Source organism: Phascolarctos cinereus, unplaced genomic scaffold (genome assembly GCF_003287225.1).
Source record: "Phascolarctos cinereus isolate Bilbo 61053 unplaced genomic scaffold, phaCin_HiC Scaffold_726;HRSCAF=1367, whole genome shotgun sequence".
NCBI lineage: Eukaryota > Metazoa > Chordata > Mammalia > Diprotodontia > Phascolarctidae > Phascolarctos > Phascolarctos cinereus.
The window spans coordinates 220,083,081-220,103,639 of record NW_027556098.1 but is presented as its reverse complement, the minus strand read 5'-3'; the positions used below and the strand labels follow the sequence as shown (position 1 = coordinate 220,103,639).

The window sequence follows — 20,559 nt, the reverse complement described above, 5'->3', positions numbered from 1 at the left end:
GTCAGGTTTAGGTCAATACATGTCACCCTCTCAAAGGCGATATGTAAATGCCTGAGGTTGGAACTAGAAAGACAAATGTTTACTATTAGATACTAAAGATTGTTTCTTTGAGATTAAAGTGGGAGTCTACATTGGCCCCTGGAGCAAATTAAAGTTTTCATTAAAATCTACAACTTGTTTTCCATTTGAAGGCATAGTTCTCAGAATATTCTTCCTGTGACACCTAAGGTAATGGATATTTAAGTCTGCTTCTTCCAAAGCTCCGAAAACTCATCATCTTTGAGGGATCCAGGGGAGACAGCTCCATCTTCCTTCTGGATTCTTCCCATATGTCAATGGTAAGACCATCAGGAAAGAAGAGCCATCAGACTATGTGAGATAGTCTGCCCATCCTGTGATGGGCATACCATTTCACATGACTTTTTTATATACATTTAAGAGTATCTTAAGAGTCTTTTCCTAGACTATACTAAATAAAACTAATTCACAGAATTTTTATCCTAACTGTTCCAAAGGCTCAGCATCAATCCAAAAGAAAATTCACATTACACATCTTCCTCTTAGAATAAAATCTCAATTCTTGCAGGGCAGGTGGGGAGGATGAAGAGGGAATCAATGGTGGATATTTACTGGTTTATATAGCACAAAGTTTTTGGCTGTTGTTGCTACCAACAATAAACCATTCTTTGAAATCTTAAACATCTTTGGTTCCTAAAATCACAGCTCACCCATGTATAGACCTGAGAATCATATTAATTGTGTTCTATTTAACTAAACTTTCACTTTCACTGGAGGAAAAAAAGTATTGAGATTCTTCTTTCTGACACTACTTCTACCCATACTCTCTACCATGAGTTAAATGAATATATAACAAGTTACTTTATATAGTGCTTTAAAGTTTGCAAAATACTTTGCATTCTAATCCTTACAAATCCCTATGAAAAGAGTTCCATAGGTGTTATCCCCATAGATAAAGAAACTTCCATGATCACACAGCTAATAAGCATCACAATGAATCTGAATACAGCTCTCTTCTGGCTCCAAGTCAAGCATGCTTTCCACTATGCCACATTGCCTCTCAGCTTATTTGTTAAAAAAAAAAAAAAGTCATTGGATACAAGAAGAGACAGTATGGAGTAATGGACAGAGCTGACTACAAAGTCAAAAAGAAATGTGTTCTAGTCCTGCCTCTGAAACCTCCTGGCTGTGTGAGCAAATCTCACACAAATTCAGTGCTTCAGACAACACTCTAAAGTTGCTCTAAAGCTCTCTAAAATCTCTAGAAATTTAAGTGGAGAAGCAGTTGTACCTGCATATGCAACAATAAGAGGGATTTTACTCCAGGATTTTCTTACACTGATGATTTTCTCATATATAGGTCTGGTCCAAAATGAAGTTTAAAATTGAATACAAGAGTCCAGTTAAAGTTCAGTCTACTTATACAACTGCATTCATTACTGTATTTATTAGTATTATTTTATTACATTAAAGCTCTTAATCTATTTTTTTAACAAAACAGGGAAAAGTGTTCGTTGTTATAAGTGATGCTATTAACTATGTAATCCGTATGGCTTGGATGTATACATTGATGTCCATAATTTGTAAGATATAGCTGCATTCCTTCCACTAACATCTTTCTCCAGGTCCTGGTTGGTGCATGGAGATGAGCTAAGGTCCTCAGAAGATTCAGACAAAGAAGGGCAAACTCTAAAAGGTCCTAACAGATCTTAAGTACAGGACCTACAATAAGACTATGCTATCTCTATCCTCAGAGGACCAACTTAAGGTAAGAAAAACTCCCCAGAAGGTTGGCAATCAGATAATGAAATTTTGGTCATAGCAACTCATGAAGCACCTCTGCTGAGCCCTCAGAAGGTTATGATATGAACTGATGGAGCGAATGCCCATACAAAATCAAATGATGACCCATTCAAAAATCCACCTGTGGTACAGCATGCCAAAGTGGTAACTAGTCAATTGATTTAATTTAACACTTACATGGCAGGAGTTATTTTAAAAATCAATGTTCTTGCCCAAAGAGTTATAAAACTGTGTATACACTTTGACCCAGCAATACCACTAATTAGGTTCATTTCCCAAGGTGATCAGGGAAAAAGGAAAATTATCTATATGTTCTAAAATATTTATAGCAACTCTCTTTGTGGTGGCAAAAAAAAACCCAGAAATTGAGGGAATGCCCATTGATTGGAGAATGGCTGAATAAGTTATGGTACATGATTGTGATGGAATATCACTGTGCCATAAGAAATGATGAGGAGGTTGATTTTAGGAAAACTTGGAAAGACTTGCATGAAATAAAGAAGAGTGAAACAAGCAGAACCAAGAGAACATTGTATATAGTAACAGCAATATGGTTCAAAGAGTAAATGTGAATGACTAAGCTATTATGAGTAATATGAACATTTAAATCAACTACAAAGGACCTATGAAGGAAGTTGCTGTCCATCTCCAGAGAAAGAATTGATATAAGGAACACTGTATAGTTTCACTATACATACGTGTGTGTGTGTGTGTGTGTGTGTGTGTGTGTGTGTGTGTGTGTGTGTGTGTGAAATGTTGGCCTTCTCTAGCGAGAAGGAGGGAAGAAAACAGAGGGAACTCAAATGTAACCCTAAATAAATAAATAAATAAAACGATTTGGCAGGGAGAAAATTGAAGTTCTCTTTAAAAAAAAAAAACTTGGCCTTACATTTAAGTGTGCTCCTTGACTAATCATAGCTATTGCTTATTATGAGAAAAGGTGCTACTATGTGTGAGAGCTGAATGCTTCTTAATAGAGATCCAAATTGAAAGTTTCTGGACAATTTTTTTAACAGATCTGTATATATCAGCAGTAGTTAATAATGTGACCATGATTTTTACATTTATCATCTGAAAGACCTTGGCATCAATTGTCCTTCATGAATTTAATCATATAACTTATACTTAATAATTATACATTATGATTATAACATAATCATATTAGTCTAATTTAAATCCACACTGCATATTCATTTGACATTATTCCACTAGTAATTATCTAGGAAACAAGCTCTGCAGGATATATAGTTTTAACAAGTTTTAGGCTAAATGGGCCAAAAATGCAAAAAATATAAAAGGAATCAATTTTCCTTAAGTATAAGTTCCATGACAGTAGGGGTTGTTTCATTCATTGTACTTGTATCCCCAGGGCCTAAAACAGTGCCTCCCCCCTAGCACGTACTTAATAAATACTTACTAATTGGTTGATTCAGTGTAATCACCTACCTGCTACCCAATCAACTGCAATACCCCGGACTCCATTTTGTCCTATCCCATTTGTGATGACATTTCTAAAATAAGACCCATCGGGTTTAATTCTGCGTATTCCATTCTGAGATGCCACGGTGCTGCTGAAATCACACCAGTAAATGAAGCCAGAAGGCACATGGACATCCACATGCAATGCATTTCGTCCTAAAACATTTAAAAGTTGATAACATTAACTATTCTGTACAAACGAGTAGAATTTTGCATACATCTACCTTTCTGCCACTATCCTTCTTTGTCTCCCTCTACTCCCCCACCCTCAGAAAACAAAAGAGTTTGTTTTACAAGTTTTCATGCTTTGGGGAATTAAAAAACAAAATAACTGAATTTTTGTCTTTTTGCAACTCTTAGAAATTTCAAAAGTCTGTTTTATAAACAAGTGACTGCTGGAATAACTGTTAGTGACTTGCCCCATCTTTCTACTTCCTTTTCAATTATATCTTTCCTTTCTTCCCTGTTCTTCATCTTCTCCCTCTACCCTGTCTATGACCCACTCTTACCACACTACCATGCGTGTCTAAAAAGCTAACTCCAAAACAATTTGTAAACAGATTTCTCATTCCTTTGCATTCCTATGTCAGTTTTTCATAAAAATTGTGTATGTGGGTATAGAGTCACTAACCCATATAACATTTTATTTTGCTCTATAGTGACAGGAGAAGTCGGGAAGAGAAGATGAAGGTGTTATATGATTGATGGGCATGGACCTAAACCTGATACTGAAGCCAGATGTGAACACGTCTTTACAGTCACCTACCTCGGCCTGCCATTGGAACCATGGCTTCTGAATGATCTGATGTCTCCAGACTAAAGCCTTTGATTGCAGTTAGCATTGAAACAACTATGAATGAATTATATGGCGAGCAGGTTCGATTATCAGGGTTGAGTTTAAATCCTGTAGCACAGGCACAGGAAAACAGCCCTCCAGGGATAGGCAGGCAAATTTGCTGACAATCATTCATGTTGTTGCTGCAGCCATTTGATGAACCAGCAGAATCTGTAATAGAAGGAGTGTGTGTATGTGCGTGGTTTTTAATCACTTAAGACATTTACTTGTCTCCCCATCTCTTATTTTAATATAGAATCCCAAAATAGTTCATTGCTAAAAGCCACAGCAAGGAAATAACATGTATATTAATCATTCCCATGCAAAAAGAAAAAGGAGAATAATGCTTAGAATAGATATAAGAATGCTTAGGGTAGAACAATCTAACACCTAAAGATATCTGAAATGAATACTAACTACTGCTCAGTAATTTTAAAATTATCATTGGTTAACATTTCATTACAAGTTGTGCACAATAAGGCAAAAATGGAAATTTATTAACTGTTTTCATGTATATACAATAATTTCTTTCCTTCCGTCATATTATACTGCAATAATCTCAATATTTTTTTAAAAAATCAACATTTCAGTTTTAAAATCCTGACATTTCAATAATATGCATGCATCTTCAGATCTCCAGGCCAGTGGTTCTCAAACTTGTTTTTTTTTTAACCTCAGGACACCTTTTATACTCTTAAAATTATTGAGGACCCTTCAAGGATCTTTTATGTGGGATATATGTTGATATTTACTCTATTAAAATTAAAACATCTTAGTATTATTATGAAAATAGTTTTGACCTTACAGACCTCCCAAAAGGCTCTCAGGGACTTCCAGGGGTCTTCAGACTACACTTTAAGAACCACTGTTCCAGGCATGCTTACAAGATAAATTAATAAAACATTCATTTTCACGTTCAATAAAAGGAATCATACAAAACTATTAAATACTAAGAGATTAACTCGGTTGGGGAGGGGTAATTAACAATAATTTGTTTAACAGTATGAGAAAGGAACAGGTTGGTGAGCAAAAATTGCAAGTACAAAATAACTACCACCTTATTGAAACTGAAAATGATGTTTCTAAAGGCGTAAGTAGAAAATGTATGATAGAATTGCAGGCAGAGTTTAAAGCTATGTAAGAACCCTCTGCTGAAATTCTAATTCCATTGTTCTTCTGTCTAAGACATGATTCCTGGGAATCACTGCTTTAAGGATATGTTGGTAAGGCAGATTCTAGATCATCTCACTCCTCTCCCAGTCTTAAGAATACTCAGTGTGTAGACATAGTAAGGAATGGATTTATCATCTAACAAATCCTTGCAAATATTTGGAACTTCATGAAATGCTTCTGGGATGGCATAATATTTTTTTCACTATTCTTCTTATGCAACTTCATTTTGGAATCTGTATTTGGGAGATTTGTGCCTTTACTGTTATGGGAAGGGGGTAACAAATACTCACTGTCTCTGTAATAAACTCGCAGGCACCTCAGGTTGGGAACGTTGTCCCTCAGGGCGACTTTGTTTGCACCAGTAGATTTATCAACCCGCTCAATGACCTCATAATCTTGGTCGGTGTAATAGAGGAAGGAATCATAGACAGCAATTCCCCACGGATGAGAAAGATGGAATACCACGATCATTCGATTGGTACCATCCACATTTCCTCTCTCAATCTAAGGAAGCATTTATCATATCATTAGTTTTACATAAAAGAAAGAAGTATTAGAAACTATCCCAGCTCTCAACTTCAGATTAGACTATATAAACAGAAGTATTTTAAGTAAAACTCCAATGAACATATGATGCCAGATTGTAAACTCTCTAAGTGAAGAAGTTAAAGGAGTTTCCAGGGAATGAGATTAAGAAAATTAAAGAGTTGGAGGGAGAAAAAAAAAACCTTTGAGGGTCAAGTGAAGAATTAGAATAATTTACCTTGAAGAAGAGAAGACCAATGTGACAGTTATTGTGATAAAGGCTTATTCTATAACAAATTGTGACAGGCTTTTCTGAGTATCTACCAGGAACAGAAGAAATAGGCTTGCATTGCAAAGAGGTTTTGGAATAGACTCAAGAAAAATTACTGGTAGAAAAGAGTGAGTAAATACCATAACAATTTTCTAAGACAAATTATAGACTACATCTTTTATGATCTCAACTACAAGAACAGCAAACATTAACAAGAATTATGGCAAAGCAAGCTAAAACTCCATCTGTATAAGCTACATGAGCTTGTTGAGACAGAGTAGTAGGGGAGAAACAACACTGAATTTGAAGGTAGAAGACTTAAGTGTGAATTCCAATTTGGACAAAACCAAATTAGTTGTGTGACTGTGGCTGGGTCCCAACTTCTTGGATCCTCAGCTTTCTCATCCTTAAAACAAAGAGGATCATGATACTTTCTCTACCTACCTCATAAAGTTATTGTCTAAAAGGAACTTTGTGAGCTGCAAAAGCCCCACCCAAATGTACGTCGGTAATTGTTAGCATTATTTTTCATACCACTCCTGTGCTGGTGACTGCCCAGTATAGCTTTTGTTCCTTAATGTCAATGGTGATGAACTCCAAGTGGTCTAGGTTTCCAGTGAACAGAGTTTTTCTCTGTGAGCCATCCATGTTAGCACTAGCAACCTTTGCTGGTATCCCACTTTCAGTTCCATGGTCAGTCCAGTACATTTTCCTGTAACAACATAGGGTGACTTAATGAAGAAAAGAACCTACTTAAAGATGAGTGGCACCTACTGCTAATGTTTTCTAGCTTGCTGGCTTTGTCTATTGATCCCGGGGAAAGCTAACAAAACCCAAACCATGTCCCACATACTGGATCATTAGCACCAACCCTAGCAATGTACAAAATAGATTCTCTATCATGACAAGTGATGGTTTCAGTTTTCTCAGAAGTCAGATGGGGATTTTTGCCCAGTGATGACTATAAAAGTCTCTCAACCAAACAGGAGAGAGATCTGCAAAGAAGGTTCTTAGCAGATGAAAGGCATTCAGAAGACAGATATCAATATCCTAGCCTCACTTTATAGAGAAACTTTCCTTGATTCTTAGTACTGCAAGAAAGCCAGATGGGAGAGACTGGAAGAGGAGAAAAGGGGTTAGCTATCAACTAATTCTCACGAATCCTTTTTCATTCCTAGCAACCATTAGCTCTACTTCCTCATATATTCTGATTTTTATGAGGAAAATTAAAAGGAAGGATGGATTTTAATGTAGTTAATTAAAGGAGAAGGAGGTAATAATTTCCTAATACATGAGAATCCCATTGTTATGCTGGTGTCCGGGGATTTGTACAGAAATGAATCAATAAATATGGTCAATTTAAACATGCCTTTAAAATGCTTTATTTCAAAAATATAATAAAACTTTTCACCATATCATATATTTCAGTTCTCCAATAGGCCATAGAACCTCATCAGTTTAGTTACTCCTTCCAAGGGTACAGGATACAACCAATTCTTGCCTTCTCATCTTCATTTCCTCCCATAAATCCTCCACTGAGGGTCCATTCAACATTTGGCAGGGGCAGGGAGGAGACAGTGCCTTTTCAAGGTCTTGTGACATTTTATATGTGTCAGTACAGAATACAGGCTTATCATCTTTTATCCCTAACTCTTGCTGTATTATGACTAACCTCATTTTCCAGTAATATATATATATATATATCTTGAAAATATTTTTCTGCTGCTTCTTGTATTCTAGTCATCAATGATAACATGTTGCTTCCCATTTATGCTCATATATCTCTCAATTGTCCTAAGGGTGACCAGCTATGTTAACTCTTCAGAGATTGTATGTTATTTCATTATTCATGACCATATAGCATCACAGGAAATAAAATAAATGGATTTTTGCTTTAGAGAGAAACTTGGGGGTCACCAAAAGACCTGCACAGTTTCTCAAATGCAATTCAGCTTACTATCTTCCTCCTATTCAATCATGATCCCAGTTCAGTGCCCATTTGCCATGTCTATTTGAACTACATGTACTGTTGGACCAGCTCAATGAGATGTCCATTCAACCAATTAGTATAGAGAATAGGCATTCTTTTATCTATTTGACTTTTCCTTTGTGGAAAATCAGGTCAAAATCATTTAAGTAATTGTGAATCTCACTTAGGAGGATGTATAGTGTCAGCAATTTGAGGTGATTAATACAAGAACAATCACAAATAGGAGCAACTAGAGGATCTTATCATTTACAGACTATCCACTTTTACTTGAACTCTGTGCTGGACACCGTCCCATGACACCATCAAACACTGTAGGTGAGTGCATGTCTTCCTGTTTAATGCCTTGCTCAAAACTAATAATCAGAGAACTGTCAAAACTATCCCCACTATTACATCTACCAAAGAATCTCGTATTATCTTTATATATGAATGTGAGATGTCTTGTTGGAGGAGATGCTTTAAGGTGAATTTTGCTCTACGAAATAAAGTGCTTTGAGTGAAAAACAAAAACACAGTGGAATATTATATCCTCTGTACCTGTCAGTCAACTGTATGATTGTAAAGAAGCCATAGAATATAATTTGAAAAATTCTGCCTTACCACATCTTCATCAAGGATACTCTTGATAGGTGTGTGTAGAGTATTCTCATAAATAGTTGTGGAGTTGAAAAGGTAAGTATGTGAAAATTGGTGGTGCCTGATATTCTATTAATCATTTTTTTTTTTGGTAGTAATTGCAAGGTTATAACTCTAGAGCCGAAAGGGACCTCAGAAGCCACTTAGTTGAAGTACTTTATTTTACAGATGAGAAAACTAAGGTTCAAAAAAGTTAAATGACTTACTCAGAGTCACACAGGTAGTAACTGTCAGAGACAGGATTTGAACCTAGAATCTCTAACTCCAGTGGTGTTGCTCTTTCTACTATACCACACTGACTCTTTCCATAATTTCTTTCTAATCATTCTGTATCTTTCCTGCTGTTATATATTTGAGAATCAATCTTACAAGAATGTCAAATTTGTATTATCTCTATCATCTTCTTATTTTTCTATGAGAATTGAGCTAATCTAACTGCTCTTCCTTTTCGGTACCATTTCTTTTTCTTGCCTTTCTGCAGACTGCAGTGTGTTAGTTCCACTGTCATTGCAAAGAGTTTGTTATAGAAATGTTGACAGATCTTTTCCATTTACTGTCTTATTGTTTCCCTTCCAATATCACATCTAAACGATCTTGAGAGGATCTGGTTAAAATTCATCTCTTGCCAGGATTTCTACAAAACCTTTTTTTTCCCACCGCTTCTCAATCTAATGTGACAATACTACCAATAATCTTCTATTATTCTTCACAAGATTTCACAAATGATTTTATATTCTAAACCAGTACTTCCATAGGTTCATACCTCATTACTGATACTTAATACTTGTGTGACTTTTGGCAAGTCATTTAATTTCTTTGTGCCTCAGTTTCCTTATCTATAAAATAATAGGGTTGGGCTAGATAGTCTCTGAGATACTTTTCTGCTTTAAATCTATATTCTTATGATGCAATGAATCTATGATGTTCAGATCAAGTAATGAGAATATACCCATGAAAAATTAAAATTTATCTTAGGTCACACTCTTTTCTAACTCCAATTTTAGATGCATTTTGTTTTATAGTGAGGGAGATAAATATGTAGAAAATAGTTTGGCCATTAGTGTAAAGCAATCAATGCTCTAATAAGATGCTTGGTTAACAATCAATCAGAACACAAATGTTTTTATCTCCACTGAAAACATTTACATATTGCCTAGATTGGCAATCTAAAAATCCACATTTATGAGCTTTTTAACAATCAATTTGGCCTCACAGTTCTTCAAACTCTGCAAATCTAGTGACCTTCATCTCTACCCTAGCCTTGCACCAATACAGATATACCTAATTCTTACACTACAATTCTAAGATCTTGAACTTTGAAGTTCCCCTCTCTAATTCAACCACTATTTCTCTCATTCCCTCACTGAAACCACTCTCCCAAACTGTCATTACCCTTCAGAATTCACTTGTCTCTCTACATACCTTGGGCTCCAGTCAACTTTTCATCACCCTTTCAAATTTCCTTCTTAGGACCCCAATCTCATTTACCTTGTCTACCATGTCAATACACAATCCTAAACTATTTTAGTTAACCTCACTTCTTTAGAAAATCATAAACACTTTTCTATCTACTTCTTTCCTTGGTTCCTCTTCTTCCCCTTCCCTTTCTAAATACAGGAACCATCCTATGATCTTTAGGCGCTCCCCCCCCCCCCCCTCTCTCTCTCTCTCTCTCTCTCTCTCTCTCTCTCCTTCCATCCCCCCCTCATTATATTTTATGTATACACACACACACACATACATGTGTGTGCGTGTGTGTGTATGTATATATGCTCTTTTCCCTTGATGAACTCATATACTCTCAGTTGTGAACTCTATGTAGACTACTTACAAATTTTATCTCTAGTCTGAATCTCTCTTCCAAGTCTCTTTCCCCATTTTCAAATGTCCATTAATATCTTTTCCTTAATGTCTTGCCCATTATTTCAAACTCAATATATTCTAAGCTAAAATCATTTCTCAAAATAGAGTCTTCTCCTTATATGAGCTCCAATTTCTATAGATAGGACTACCATTGTCCAAGTTACCCATTCCTAAAACTTCAGTCATCGTTTCTTCCTTTTCTCTATTGATCTCAGTATCTAGTTACTGAGTTCTATCAATTCTACATTAACAATCTCTATCATATATGTCCTTTCTTTTTAATTTACAATACCACCACCCTAGGTGAAAAGTCCATACTTCCTTTTACTCAGATTATTAGAATAAACTAGTAGGCTCCTGATTGGGCTTTCCACTTTGAATCCATCATATAAATGATTGTCAGAAAAAATTTCCCAAAATACAGTTTTGATCATTCCTTTGTTCAAAAACTTTCAAAAGTTTCCCACTATCTACCAAATAAAATCCAAATTTAAGTCCTGGCCCCAACCTACCTTTCTATTCTTGTCATTCTAGAATAGTCTAGTCTTGTCATCCCCACTATATACTCCATTATATGCTCCAGAAAAACATTACTTATTTGACATTCCCCTAACGTGTCCTATAATTTTCTATCTCCTTGCCTTTGCTTATTTCTTTCTCTGCATCTGGCTTTTCCTCTCTCCTTCACATATGACTGCCATCTTGACTGCCAAAATCCAAGTTGAAATGTCAAATCTTCAACAAGTTCTTCCCCAATTTTCCATATGGAAGTGATCTCTCCTTTTTCTTAGTTCCCATAGTACTTGACTTGTAACTCTTCTGTAATACTTGTTACAAATTGCCCTTTGGGTTTTCCCCCCATTTGTAGACCTGGCATTTCCCTATTAAACTGTAAGTTTTCTGAATGCAGAGATTATGATTTATTTATCTTTGTGTTCACCATACCACTCAATAAAGTATATGGCAGGCAACAACAGTTTGATGATAATAAATGCTTCTTGAATCACTGAATGAATTATAAATAAATAGAAAGACAATGAATTTTAAAAGAGGGGCTTAATACCTAATATGCTGGCAGAAAAAAATGATTAAACACTAAAGTAGGTTAACAAAAGATTTTGTGAAACTTAGTCCCTGAAGCCCTTTAAGAATGAGATTTGTATATTTGAGACAAAGTTCTAGATTAAAATGACTCTTTCAAATCCCTTACAGACTTAGGATTCTGTAACCCTCTTATTTTCAAATGTAAAATCCTACTAGAAAATTGGATAAATGACTTTAAACAATCAATATTATTGCCTTGTATTATGCTGATATAAACATGTGATGTAATAGACAAGTAGAATAAATGTTTGTTCAAACTCAATGGTTTCAAGTCCACAATTAGCATATGAAGAACATTTTATTGGTAACATTTTGGGGGCTGAAACAAAAACTTGACCATTCCACACCTGAAAAATGGTCGAAAGATATGAAGAGGCAGTTTTCAGAGGAAGGTATCAAAGTTACTGATAATCATATGAAAAAATATTCTAACTCACTAATAATTAGAGAAATGTAATCAAAACAACTCTGAAGTACTACCTCACACCCATCAGATTGGCTAAGATGATGGAAAAGGAAAATGATAAATGTTGGACAGGATGTAGGAAAATAGATACACTAATGTACTGTTGGTAGAGCTGCAAATCAGTCTTGAAGTTCTGGAGAACAATTTGGAACTATGCCCAAAGGGTTATAAAACTGTGCATTTCTTTTGATTCAGAAATACTACTACTAGGTATATATCCCAAGGAGATCAAAGAAAAAGAAAAAGGATTCAGACAAAATATTTATAGTAGTTCTTTTTGTGATGGCAAAGAATTGGATACTAAAACTCATCAATTGGGGAGTGGCTAAACAAATTAATGGTATATGTATATGACGGAATGCTATTGTGCTATAAGAAATGATGAAGGAAATGGCTTCAGAAAAATCTGGGAAGACTTATATGAACTGATGCAAAGTTAAGTGAGCAGAATGCAGAGAAGAATCTACACAGTAACCGAAATATTGTAAAGATAATCAACTGTGAAAGATTTAGTAACTATTATCAATACAATAATCCAACACAACTCCAAAGGATTCATGATTCAAAATGCTGTCTACATATAGATAGAGAACTGATGGACTCACAGTGCAGAGCGAAAAATATTTTTCCTTTATTTTTCTGGGTTTTTTTCTAATGCATCTAATATGGAAAATGGATAACATGAAATATGTTTTACATGACTTTATATGTGTAATGAGTATCATATTTCTTGCCTTCTCAACGGGTAAGGGAGGAGGAAGAAGGAGGGAAAAATTTGTAACTGAAAAATTTTTTAAAAAGAACTAAAAATGATTGCACCTGAAACTATAAACCAAATTATGTATAATTTTCTTTCTTACAGCATATAATAAATTCAATATTTTTTTCAAAGCTAGCAAGCTCTAGCAAGAAATACTAAAAAATTACTGCATTTTCTGGTTCTTGTTCCCACTGTATAATATCAAAGAAGATTCTTATCATTGTATTCTACCTTCCAACCCAAATAGTCATGCATTGGCCTCCTAAATAACATGGTCTTATGCATGATTTAGTCTTGATTTAATCAAGAGATTAAACATGAAATAAAAGCACTGAAAGAATTAGATCAAGAATAACTAGTTTAAGGGCAGCTAGGTGGCACAGTGGATAGAGTACCAGTCCTGGATTCAGGAGGACCTGAGTTCAAATCTGGCCTCAGACACATAACACTTACTAGCTGTGTGACCTTGGGCAAGTCTCTTAACCCCACTGTCTAACAAAAAAAAAGAATAATTAGTTTAGAAGAAGGTAAACATTACTTAAGAAAAATTGAATCTCTGAGAACTGTAATAGACCAAAGAGAAATCAATTACTCTATAATACTGCAAGAAATCACAGAATAAAACCGAAAGATTGAAAAAGTGGGGGGAGGAGAGGGAATCTAAGATATGTGATATCAAAAACAACTGATCTGGAAAACAATTCAAGAAGAGATCATTTAAGAATTATTGGACTTCCTGTAAACCATTATTTTAAAAAAAACCTGGATAATATACTATAAAGAATCACAAATGAAAACTACCCAAATCTTTTAGAGTCAGAGGACAAAGTAAAGATAGATTGAAAGAATCCACCAATCTCCTCCTGAAAGAAATTGGTTTTATTAAGTCCAACAAAAATACCACCATCTACAATTTTCCTTTCTTCATCCTCTTCTAATTCTAATGCCTTCCTCCTGTTGATTATTTTCAATTTATACTACATATAGCTTGCTTGTATATAGTTATTTCTATAATGTCTCCCCCATTAAACTGTGAGTTCCTTGAGTGCAGGAACTACCTTTTGCCTGTTTTTGTATTACCGTTGCTTAGCATAGTGACTAGCACATAGAAGACAATAAATGTTTATTGACTGACTGACTACTTAAATATTACGCACTGTACTAGAACCTGATGATGCAGAGATATCCTTTCCTCAAGATTATTTCCTCCTTCACGTTTTGTTTTATTATACTTTAATATTATGAATAAATGTGATATTAAGATTATGTGTAATTTTGTAAACTCACCCATTGACAGGATCAACAGTTATGCCAATTGGAAAGCCAGCTCCAAGAGGGGTCCCATCATTGGTAATCAGAGATTTTCTGTACCTTGTTTCACCTCTAAGTGTTAAAACCTGTAGCAGAAAAACATAACATAAAAAGTAATAAGCAGCAAGAAAGCATACATATCACGACTAACTCATAAAGCTAAAACGCAGATTGGTAGCAGATCTCGTCAGATCAATGTAGTAGTTTAGCAAGAGAATAGGATAGTATGCTGAGAAATAAAATATAAGAGGCATAGTAGAAAGGCTCAAGTGACATGCAGACAACAACATATAATTGTGGACAATACCAGAAAAAGAACAATCATTCACCCAAATGTATTCTCTGAGTTCCCTTAAAATTTTAAGAGAGAAAAATTCTTATGGAAAAGTATTTCTCAATGGGAAAACTTTCAAAATTACAACCAGAAGGAACATAGATGCAGAAAGGACCAAAAAAATTATAAACATCTACTTTTTTTACTATTTAAAAAAACTTCACTCATCCATACAAATTCCATGTCACATTCTCAGTACTAATTCACCTGGCCACAATAATATCATCTGTAATATGTTAATAAAACCACACTACACATAGAGACTGATCTGAGCTGTAGCAAATTCTGTTCCAAATCAATAGGTAATCTGATGGGTACCAGAGAGTCATATGGTCTTGCAAGGAAAGAATCATTAGTATTAGTTAGTCTCCAAAAATTAGACAGAGCTTTTCAATGTGCAAGATTGGGCCAAAAAAAAAAATACTTCCAAGTTTTTACTGATATGAAAACTGCCTGGCCTTTATCTGGGAAAGGTGAGGGATAATGACAGTAAATATTTAAAGAATATTTCTTAAGGGGGCAGCTAGGTGGTACAGTGGATAGAGCACTGGCCTTGGAGTCAAGAGGACCTGAGTTCAAATCTGGCCTCAGACCAAACACTTGACACTTAGTAGCTGTATGACCCTGGGTAAGTCACTTAACCCCAACTGCCTAAAAATAAAAATAAAAAAAGAATGCTTATTAAGAAAACAGAGAGCAAAAAATGAATCAGGTTGTAAGGCAGACTAGAGACCGAGATTCTTGACCCAGCTCTATTGTGTGAACGAAGGAAGCCACCTCACTTCTTTAAGGTCTCAGTTTCCTAGAAAATGAGAGAACTTGATGATCTCTAAGTCCCATCCAGAACTAACATCCTTTCACTTGAGGAGTTCTGCCACCAAAAAGTACATCAGTGGGAATCCGGCTTCTTGCCTCTCATATTTTATTTCTCAGCATACTATCTTATTCTCTTGCCAAGCCACTAGATTGATACGATGAGTCTCTCTTCTTTCAGACTCTTAGGATTGCCAAGAAGCCTTCCACTGCAACAAGTCTTTCATTTCCCAAAGTCTATGATTTTCTTTGTGCAAAAAGAAAGCCTCTTTCCCTTGTTTTTCTACATGGATGAGGTTCTTACTCTCTCATGCTTTTCAAACTCCTTCTTTAGTTGCAAAATTCCTTTTAGAGAACAGACATATAGCTACCCCTAGTGGGAAACTGTGTGTCCATTTCTTCAGCACTTTTGTTTTTATATTGAAATTAAAAAACTCTATGTTTAAAAAAGCAAATAGGGGAAATGTCCTCTTTTATTAATGAAATTTATTAATACAATTTATTAATAAAATTAATGAAACTGGCATCAGCAGAGAGCAGCTTCGTTTACAAATAAATCAATGCTATTTAAATCCTTCCCAAAGCAAAAAATTGACAAAAGATACCTAATTGTCTAATTAATCCAAGTTCATTCTTCCTAAAAGACTTTCATTGATAATACTACAAAAATATTGTAAGAGACAAATGCTGATCCAAATGAAGTAAATTAACTTACATCGAAGCTAAATTAATTAAATTTTGGATATAAGATTTTGTTTGTATATTTGTACATTCATTAAATTACTCAAGAATCAAGATCAACTTAAAATCTTTTCTTATATAGTTAAATAACTGTACTAATATTCTGACTAGTGAATTTCTGTATTTTATTCAATATTTCCTATTACATATTCCTCAAATTGGCCATATTTCATCTCTCTTAATTCCATCTGGTTTTACTATTGGAAAAGATAAAGATATATTAATATATTATACTTTCTTCTTACTGGGTAGTCTCTAATTTACTCTTGGTGAGTTGTATTAGCTTAATTTTACAAGCTTTAGTTGCAGTGTTCCCTTCCTCTTTCTAAACTTACATTGGATTGAATAGAGTTCAATAAGCCACAAACCCAAAGAGTTGACAGTTCATTCTTGAACAGCAGCCACTAACTGCCAACACGTAACAAAATATATCATTTATTCAGGGTTTTTATGAAAAATTATCAAACTCAACCACCATCCACTTGGTTCCACATTGATATAAGCAAATACCATTTCCTTCTCCACTCAGTACAGTCATATATTGACTCGGTCGGTAGCGTGAGTTACTTCTGAAATTAGCATAAGAGATAATGCTTATCACATGCAAGAAATCCATCAAAAGAAGGCAGAGACATCCAATAATCTACCTCTAATCAGAAAGGTAATATTCGACTTTTAATTAGAACTGAAATGAGGAGAAACAGAGTAAATACTCAAGAAGAAAAAAAGCAGCAATAATGATTCTTTTGAAGAATTCATTTTCTCCAACAACTCTGAGGATTTTCATCTCTGTACAAGCAAAATATTCTTCCTCTCAGTATGAAAGGAAGGAGGGGAACAAACATTACTAAGTACTTGCCATGTTCCAGGCATTGTCCTAAGTGCTTTACTCATGTCATTTGATTCTCACAACAATTCTTGGATGTAGGTACTCTTTGCCCCATTTTACAGTTGAGGAAATTGAGGCAGACAGAGGTTAAGTGACTTGCCCAGGAATCACATATCTGATATCTGAGGCTGAATTTGAACCCAGGTCTTCCCGACTCTATCCATGAATGACCTGAATGCCTTGGTACATTTCTTTTTCAATAATTTCAAAATCTACCTTATTAATTTATTTTAATTTATTATTTTTCCAAATGATACCTTCATATGGCTAGAGAATCATTTTTTTTTTAATTCCTCATTTCAGGAGCAAGGCAGAAAGCTGGCACAGTACATAGAACACTGAACTTGGAATCAGAAAGACATGAGGTCAGATCCCTCCTCAGATACTAGCCTTTGTGACACAAGGCAAGTCACTTAAATTTTCTGTGCCTCAGTCTCCTCCTCTATAAAGTGGGGCTAATAATAGCATTTACCTCATAGGGTTAAATTGAGGATCAAATTAGTTAACATGTGTAAAGTATTCTATAAATCTTAAAGCACCACATATAAATTTAAAGAGGATTATGGAATAATTACCTCAATTGACTGTGTTCCAGGATTGGTATAATAAAGATTTCTAGAGATCCAATCTAAAGCTAGGCTTACTGGAGATCCCAAAACAGATGCAGGAGCAAACACTGTCCTGTTGGTGCCATCTGATTTCACTCTGTGAATTTCACCCTTCGGAAAAAAGGGAAAGAAAATGAGACAATTTCAAGGACAGAGATTCTTTTTTAATATAATGTTTTATTTTTCCCCAATTACATGTTAAAATACTTTCAATTTTTTTTTAAAGTTTTGAGTTCCAAATTCTATCCCTCCCTCTCTCAAAGACAGGAATTCATAATGAACATGTCTTTTCCTACCAAATACTTTACCTGTCTAACACTTTATATATTTGATGCAAAAGTAACAACCACTAGATTTTTTTCATTGGTGAATGTTCCTGGCTGCTGAATGTCAAAACCACGCTTCTGTCAATGTCTCATCCTGGAACTTCCCTCATTACGGACAGCCTCCTTGCCCTAGAACATTAAATCTCCCCTTCATCCTTCTCAACCTGGAATATCTCTCTGTAAGGCCCACCCCCTCCTCCCATTGGTCAGTTGCTCTTGGAACCTCCATTTTATGGAGGGCCTAAGCTGTCCCTGGTTTCCCTCCCAGCTCTGGGGTCTGGTATCTGGACTTCAAAACCATGCTATCAGGCTGGGCATCTCCATTTCCACTCTTTCTTGCTTTTTTTGGCTACCTTTTATGTGTGATCTTTTCCCATTAAAATGTAAGCTTCTAAGGCAGGGACAAACTTTCTCTCTGCTTTTATTTTTATCTCTAGTACTTAGCACAGTAACTGGCACATAGTAAGCACTTAATAAATGTTTGTTTCTTCCTTCCTTAATACTGATGACATAACAAAACTGATTTTTAAGTGTATGGACTGAAACATATGTACTCCAGTTTGAAAGGAATGAGCAAATGGGGTTCACTTGCTAGATTATAAGCTAAGGTTAAATAGAAAGATACTTCTTCTTTTATAACAGGAATAATGATCAAAATGAATCCACCAAAGATGTGAAACCTGGTCTCAAGAAAGTGGTATGTTATTCTGGAGCCAAGCAGCACCACACTGTTTCTCATCTATGTCACTTATATCACCTTCTTTTCCTCAAATTCCACCAGGGACATATAATGTCAGGTTATCTTGGGCTTGTAACACCCACTTGTTACACTTTATCAGTGTAACAGAGACTCTGTTACCCTGGAAGCAAATGTATGAACAGCAAATAAAGTGAGGATAGAGAGAAAGTGAGGAAATGATGTAGGCAGGAGTAAAACTCTCAGTAACAAACCCACATCTAGAGAAGGAACTGGCCTACTGCTGAATGTGTACAGAAGTTGTGACAGATTCTTAGTAGGTTTGCTACATTCTCAAACCCTCCAGGGTCTTCCTGTTACCTTGTCTAAAGGATTCCTATTTATTTATATTATATTATTTATTTAAATTTATAATTAAAGATTATTTAATAATAATTTAATAATTGCTGAGAAGCATCCTATAGAAAATAGGTAAAGAACTACGGGACAGAGGCTGCTAAGTAACCTTCAGGGAAATTCATGGTGCTACTCAAACACTTCCCAACATATGTTCATTTGCTTTTCTTTTTTTTTTCTTCTTTCTCTCATCTCTTTTATTTTCCTAGTTTTCCCTCTCTATCTCTCCATTCCCTTCCTAATTGTTTTCTTCTTCCTTTCTCTTTTTTCCCTTTTCTTCTCCCTATGTTTTAGGGCTGTCAGTGACATTCAATGGTCCCATGGCCATTATTTAGTCCTAATTGGTGGCACTCAGGGCAAAAGGTTGCTGACTCTTGTTCTGGGGCAATTTCATGCTTGTGAGTGTTTCAATAAGACACAGGCTGATGAGTACCAGGCATTGGCATGCATTAGGAGATTTTATTAGGGAAGCAGTGTTACGGGGTGGGAAAATGATGAGCTTTAGCATCAGAAGACCTGAGCTCAAGTCTTAGTTGTAATACTTATTAGGTATGTCACCATGGATAAGTCTCGGAGTTTCAGCTTACTTATTTGTCAAATGAAGATAATATTTGTGTTACCTGACTCACAAAGTTGTTGGGAGGAACCTCTTTGTACATTAAATACCATAGATATGTGAGATTTTTTTACTTAAAAACTGTGATTTTGAAAAGGAAAATGACAAATGTTGGAGGGGATATAGGAGAATTAAGACATTAATATACTATTGGTGGAATTGTGAACTGATTCAACCATTCTGGGGAACAATTTGGCCTATAAAATCATGCATATCCTTAGACCCAGTAATACCACTACTAGGTCCGTGTCCCAAAGAGACAAAAAGGAAAAAAAGACCTATACATATAAAAATATTTATAGCAGGTCCTTTAGCAGGGACAAGGAATTGGAAATTGTGGAAATGCTCATTAATTGGGGAATGGCTGACCAGGTTATGGTATATGATTGTGATAGAATACTATTGTGCTATTACTTGAAATGATAAGCAGGATGCTCTCGGAAAAACCTGAAAAGACTTACATTAACTGACACAAAGCGAACTGAGTAGAACTAGGAAAACAGGGTACATAGTTACAACAATATTGTATGATGACCAGTTGTGAATGACTCAGTTATTCTCAACAGTACAGTGATCCAAGATAATTCTGAAGGATATATGATGAAAAATGCTAACAAAAAAGTGCTAACAAAACTGTTTTGTTCTGTGAATTTAAAATAAAATAAATTTTTAAAAAGGATAGTGTTATCTATCACCAGAGAAATAATTGATGGAGTCTGAATGTAGATCAAAGCATACTTTTTTTTTACTTTATTTTTCTTAGTGTTTTTTTTTTTGGTCTGGGTTTTCTTTCACAGCATGACTAACATGGAAATATGTTTTGCCTGACTACACATATATAACCTATATCAAATTGCTTCCCTTCTCAATGGCAGGGGAAAGGGGGAGGGAGGGAAGGAAGGGAG

The 20,559-nt window shown here is 35.2% G+C and overlaps 1 protein-coding gene across 2 annotated transcripts in view; it reads right to left on the bottom strand.

The window, feature by feature from the left end:
- LRP2 (LDL receptor related protein 2) overlaps positions 1–20,559 on the bottom strand; it is a 252,103-nt gene that overhangs the window by 100,638 nt on the left and 130,906 nt on the right. For both annotated transcript variants that reach the window (XM_020990917.2, XM_020990918.2), the window contains exons 33-38: positions 17,587–17,730; positions 14,211–14,320; positions 6,639–6,816; positions 5,599–5,812; positions 4,067–4,306; positions 3,268–3,456 (exon numbers count right to left, since the gene is read on the bottom strand). In XM_020990917.2, coding sequence (XP_020846576.1) covers positions 3,268–3,456; positions 4,067–4,306; positions 5,599–5,812; positions 6,639–6,816; positions 14,211–14,320; positions 17,587–17,730 — 1,075 coding nt within the window. The remainder of the gene's footprint in view (positions 1–3,267; positions 3,457–4,066; positions 4,307–5,598; positions 5,813–6,638; positions 6,817–14,210; positions 14,321–17,586; positions 17,731–20,559) is intronic.